The 5,453-nt window shown below is 70.7% G+C and overlaps 1 protein-coding gene across 1 annotated transcript in view; it reads left to right on the plus strand.

Annotated features, from left to right (window-relative positions):
• The window catches only part of SLIT1 (slit guidance ligand 1), a 40,570-nt gene that overhangs the window by 28,427 nt on the left and 6,690 nt on the right, over positions 1-5,453 (plus strand). Inside the window, 9 exon segments of the mRNA XM_025215635.1 lie at positions 71-214; positions 995-1,161; positions 2,275-2,326; positions 2,328-2,402; positions 3,433-3,501; positions 4,249-4,320; positions 4,504-4,575; positions 4,808-4,879; positions 5,221-5,384. Of these exon segments, the coding sequence (XP_025071420.1) occupies positions 71-214; positions 995-1,161; positions 2,275-2,326; positions 2,328-2,402; positions 3,433-3,501; positions 4,249-4,320; positions 4,504-4,575; positions 4,808-4,879; positions 5,221-5,384 (887 nt within the window).

The raw sequence follows: 5,453 nt of genomic DNA on the forward strand, positions 1-5,453 counted from the left end.
GCTTGCGGGCGCGTGGGCTGGGCCGGCACGGGGCAGGATGGGGTGCCGTCCCTAACCCCCGCCCCCCCAGGATGCTGAGGAACAACCGGATCAGCTGCATCCACAACGACAGCTTCACGGGGCTGCGCAGCGTGCGCCTGCTCTCGCTCTACGACAACCAGATCAGCACCATCGCGCCCGGCGCCTTCGACACCCTGCAGTCGCTCTCCACCCTGTGAGCCGGGGGTCGCCGCGTGGGGCCAGACGCGTGCGAGGGTGGGGGGCTCGCCGTCCCTCCCTGCCTGCCTGCCTGGTAGCGCTGGAGACGCTGCAGAGACGGGCACCGGGGTGGTGGGTGCTATGGGGGGGCTTCAGTGTGCGGGGGGTGAGGCCGGGCCGGCCTAGACGAGAGACGCTGGAGGGGGACAGGAGGAGGTTTCCAAAAGACTCCGTGGAGAAGAGAAAGTCCCTCGGGATTTGTTCCTGACGGTGTCTCGCCGGACAAGAACGGGGGCACCGCATGGCACGAGCAGGCAGCCGGTTTAAAACGAGCACCAGGACGTTGTTTCCCCCAGTTTGGGATTCGAGGGGGAGCCCGTGGCCCCCAGATGCGGCGGGAGCCGAGAGCTCCCCAGATTCACCCGGGGTCGGACACGTGCTTGGAGGAAAGGGGCATCGGTCGCTATTGAGCAGGGAGTGCAGGGCACGGTCTCTGCGCCGGACCTGCCTGGACCTTCAATGCTGCAAGGGCGAGAGGAGCAGGGAAACCCTGCTGGGCCCCAGTCCCTCTCCCGTCCTGCCTCCGCGCTCTGCCTTGTGCGACACCGGAGCCCGGGCAGGACGGGCTGGGTCTGACCCCACGCGGGGCAGCCCCGATGCGCTGAAGCCCGTCCCCGCTGCCTCGGGGCTCTGTGCGTTGGTGGCGCTGGGCCCAGGGCCTGCTCGCTCCCCTGGGCGAGGGAGCTCGGCGTCTGGAGCTCCAGCCCACGTCACCCCGCGCCCTCCGTCCCCGCAGGAACCTCCTGGCCAACCCCTTCAACTGCAACTGCCAGCTGGCCTGGCTCGGGGACTGGCTGCGCAAGAGGAAGATCGTGACCGGGAACCCGCGGTGCCAGAACCCCGACTTCCTGCGCCAGATCCCGCTGCAGGACGTCGCCTTCCCCGACTTCCGCTGCGAGGAAGGTAGCGCAGCCCGAGCGCCATCCAGCCACGGCCCCCAGCGCTGGCACCAGCCCCCTGCCCTCCTCTGTGCACGGTGCCACGGCCCGTCGGCCTGCCGCGCGGCTCCACAGCGCGTGTTGGGACGTGGTCGCGGGGCGCGGAGCTGTGTGCACGGCGGGGTTTGGCCTCACCTGCCCGTGGCTGCTCCGGGGGTAACAAGGACCTCTCCCTGGGCACCTGAAACCAGGCTTGTCTACACTGCGGTGCTCATCTGGATGGAGAGCACGGGTGCATCCGGTGTGCTGGATTGGGCCCGGCCATGGGGGAGAGCTGTGTGTGTGTGCGTGCGCATTGCACGTGTGTGTCAAGGACACTAAATCACTTTGATTCAGCCGTGTAAGCCCATGCACGCCCTCCCGGCCGGGCCCTCCTGGGGAGATGCAGCCACGGGCAGGCTGCCCTTGCGGGGTCCGCTGGGGGGCACTTCCAGGCAGGACGGAGCAGGGACAGAGCGGGGGTCGCCCTGGAGTCTGCAGGGATCCCGCTTGCCCAGGGCTTTGCATCTCCCCCAGAGCAGAGCAGAGGCTCCTGGGCTCTGCTGGCTGCGCCGTGGGGCGGGGAGGGATGTTTCCCCCTTGCTGCAGGTGTCAAGGTTTCCCCGCTCCCCCGAGGCGCTGGTGCTGCTGCAGCCCAGGGATGGGGTGGTCTGGGCCAACGCTGCTCCTGGCACCAACCTGGCGGGAGGGTCTTGCCCCCCGCGCTCAGGCTCAGCCCCGCGCTGCACTGGGGCAGGAAGGGATTTCCCCCTGCTCAGGCTGGTGCTCACTGGGGGTTTTGCCTCCCTCTGCAGCGGGGGCACGGCCTGGGGCTGGGGTCTCTCAAGTGCATCTAACCCCCTGGCAATGGCAGAACACGTCGGGCAGGGCTGGGGCTCTGCGTGTCTGGGCAATGGGCCTTGCAGCTGTGCCCAGCGGTGTTCGGGACGGATCAGGCCAGGCCGTGGCTGGGGGGGTTTGGACGGGGCTGGAGCAGTCATGACCTCAGGAGGGCCCAAGGCTCCCCCAGGACAGCCCCTCCTTGCCCCTGGGGTCTGCTCCGGCCGCAGCTCTGCTCACCCTGTTCCTCCGCTCGCAGGCCAGGAGGAGCCGGGCTGCATCCCGCGGCCCCAGTGCCCGCCGGAATGCACCCGGCCGCGTCGTCCGCTGCAGCAACAAGCACCTGAAGGCGCTGCCCAGGGGCATCCCCAAGAACGTCACCGAGCTGTGAGTACCCTGCGGCCGCGGGAAAGCACCCCCCGGGCTGCCAGGACCCCAGCCCAGCTGGGAGGAGATGGGTGAGAGGGAAGGTCCCTGCACCGGCAGCTGCTCCCACGGGGCGACTGGCACATTTGTGGGCATGGGGGCACGAGCTGAGCCTGGCACGGCTGAGCCCAGCTAAAAACACCAGGTTTGCATTCGTCTGGGAAGGAGGGAGGTGAAGCGCCACGGCCCCTGCACCCCTGCGCCTGCAGTGCCGGTGGCTGGGCCGTGGAGCAGGCCCCCGTGGCTGGGGCAGGTGGGCCTCGTCCGCCGGCCACCCCCGGACGCCGGCGCCTTCGGGCAGGGAGGCCGTGGGCTGCCTCTGCGTCTTGGAGCCGGCTCCAGACCCGGGGCTGTGCAGACAGGAACGGCCACCCGCGGCGCGGGGATGTTTTCACAGCTGGCCCGTTGCAGCTGCTCGCTGGGCTGGAGGAGCCCTGGGCGGGGGCAGCGCTGGCTTCTGGCTGGAGGGTTGGGGGTGCTCCCGCGTCCCCCCGCTCTCGCCGCGCGGGGCCTCTGGCAGCCGGGGGATGCCTTAGGCCGAGTCCCCAGCTGTGTCGGGGCGCAGGGACCCCGGTGGGCTGCACCCCCACCACAGCACGCAGCCCGGCCCCGCGGTGGCCTTGGCCATGCGGGGGCAGCCAGACTCAGGCAGCGTTTGGGGGGGTGACGGCTCCAGGAAGCCAGACTGCCAGGGGGTGGTGATGGGGGGTGCTGGGCCTGGGGGCTCTGCTCAGGGACTTGCACACGTGCCCAGTGTCTGCACATCCTCCCGTGGGCATGCACACATGCAGCACACATGCAGCACGCACATACACACATGCACCCTCTGCGAGACCCACAGGTGCGACAGCGGGCCGAGACGCAGCCTGCACTGCAGCGGCCGAGCTCTGCCCGGCTCGGGGTCTGTGGCCTCCCGGGGCAGGGCCTGGATCCAGGCTGGATCTGGCCCCTTGGTGCCGTGGCTGCCTCTCTCACTGCCCGTCTGCTGCAGGTACCTGGACGGGAACCAGTTCACGCAGGTGCCAGGGCAGCTGTCCTCCTTCAAGTACCTGCAGCTGGTGTGAGTACCTGGGCCTGGCCCCACGGGTGCGGAGGGGCCAGGCTGGCTGGGAACCCGTGGCCCCTGCAGCGCTGAGCCTGGGGACCCAGCCGGCTGCTGCAGGGGTTTGGGGTGTGAGCTGGGCCGGCTCTGTCTGGGGTGGTCCCCGCGCCGCACCCCCGCTGCACGGCCCTGGGCAGGAGAGTGCGGGGGGAGCCTGGCACGGGGGCGCGGGTGACGCAGGCTGTCCAGGGACGTGCTGCTGGCTGGGTGGCACATGGGCACTCAGGCTCCCTCCTTCCCTGACCCCAGCTTCACCCCCCCAACCTTCGAGCCAGGCTGCTGGGGTGCCCACGGGGGGGACGGCACCCTACTCCCACGCCTTCAGCCCCAGTAGTTGCGGCTCACGGAGACCCTGGACCCCATGCAAGCAGTGCCCGTGGGGGGGTTGCACACTCTGCCTTCACCCCCATTGGCACTGGCCTGAGCCGTGCCAGACCCTGGGGCAAGTGTGTGCACCTGGCAAGGGGTGCCCAGCACGGTGCCCTGCTCCCTGCCCGCCCGAGCACCATCGCAGCCAGCAGCTGGCCCCTGGGGGTAGCAGGGCCCTTGCCGTGCCCATGGGCCCTGTGCAGGAGGGCAGCGGGGCGCCCTGGGAGGGGTGCAGCCCCCACCCCCGCCGTACCGCAGGGCCCGGGGAGGCCGGCTACGGCGGGGGGGGGGACCGGCCCGCCGCGGGGGCGCTGAAACCCGCCTCGTGTTTTCCAGGGACCTGAGCAACAACAAGATCAGCTCCCTCAGCAACTCATCCTTCACCAACATGAGCCAGCTCACCACCCTGTGCGTGCCTGTGCCCGGGCCCGGGCCCCGGGGGGCTGCCGGGACGGGGATGGGGGGCTCGTGCTTCTCGGGGACGCCCCGGCGGGAACGCCGCAGCGGGGGTGGCGGAGGCGTCGAAGGGTGGCGGACGGGCAAGGGTCCTGGCGGGGCGAACAGTGCCGTGACCGTGTTGCATCCCCACAGGATCCTGAGCTACAACGCGCTGCAGTGCTTCCCGCCGCTGGCCTTCGAGGGGCTCCGCTCCCTGCGGCTGCTGTGAGTACCTGCTGTGGCCCGGGCGCCCCAGCCTTGCCGGCTGCCATGGGAGTAGCCAGCGCCAGCCTGCCTCCCGCCCTGCGCCGGCACGGGTGGGGGGGCTCTCCACCAGACGCAGCGCCCGTGGGCCCCGTGCCAGACGACGCAGCCCCCCGGCCATGCCGCAGTGGAGGGGCAGGGCTGGCCGGACCCGCTGGCAGCGCCCGTGGGCTGAGCCTTGCCCTCTGCGCAGGTCTCTGCACGGCAACGACATCTCCAGCCTCCCCGAGGGCATCTTTGCTGACGTCACCGCCCTGTCCCACCTGTGAGTAGCACCCGGCACCCGCCCAGGCAGGGGGAGCGTGGCCCGAGCCCGCCGTGGCTCCGGGGTTTTCAGAGGCTGCTCTGGGCTCTACCTGCCCTGGCCACGCACTTGATGCCAGGCTGGGAGAGCGATGCCTGTGTCCTCCCCGCGGCCACGTGTTGGCCACCGTCCAGGGGACGGACACGATGTGCCCCCTGCTGGAGACACGTGTGCGCTGCACCAGCCTGTCTCGCACCCACGGGTGCGGGGAAAGCCGGCAGTGCCCGGGGCCATTTGCACCGCCAAGGGTGGCTTCCCCAGGCTGTGCCGTGCTCAGGCCCCGGTGCTCCTCCCGTGTGCAGGGCCATCGGTGCCAACCCCTTGCACTGCAACTGCCACCTGCGCTGGCTGTCCAGCTGGGTCAAGACCGGCTACAAGGAGCCCGGCATTGCCCGCTGCGCCGGGCCGCCCCACATGGAGGGCAAGCTGCTGCTCACCACCCCTGCCAAGAAGTTTGAGTGCCAAGGTGAGGCCGGGGCAAGGCCGCAGGGTGCGACGGGCCCGGGGGTGGCGGGGCCAGCTGCAATCTGCTACT

This window comes from Alligator sinensis, unplaced genomic scaffold, assembly GCF_000455745.1.
Source record: "Alligator sinensis unplaced genomic scaffold, ASM45574v1 scaffold859_1, whole genome shotgun sequence".
Lineage (NCBI taxonomy): Eukaryota > Metazoa > Chordata > Crocodylia > Alligatoridae > Alligator > Alligator sinensis.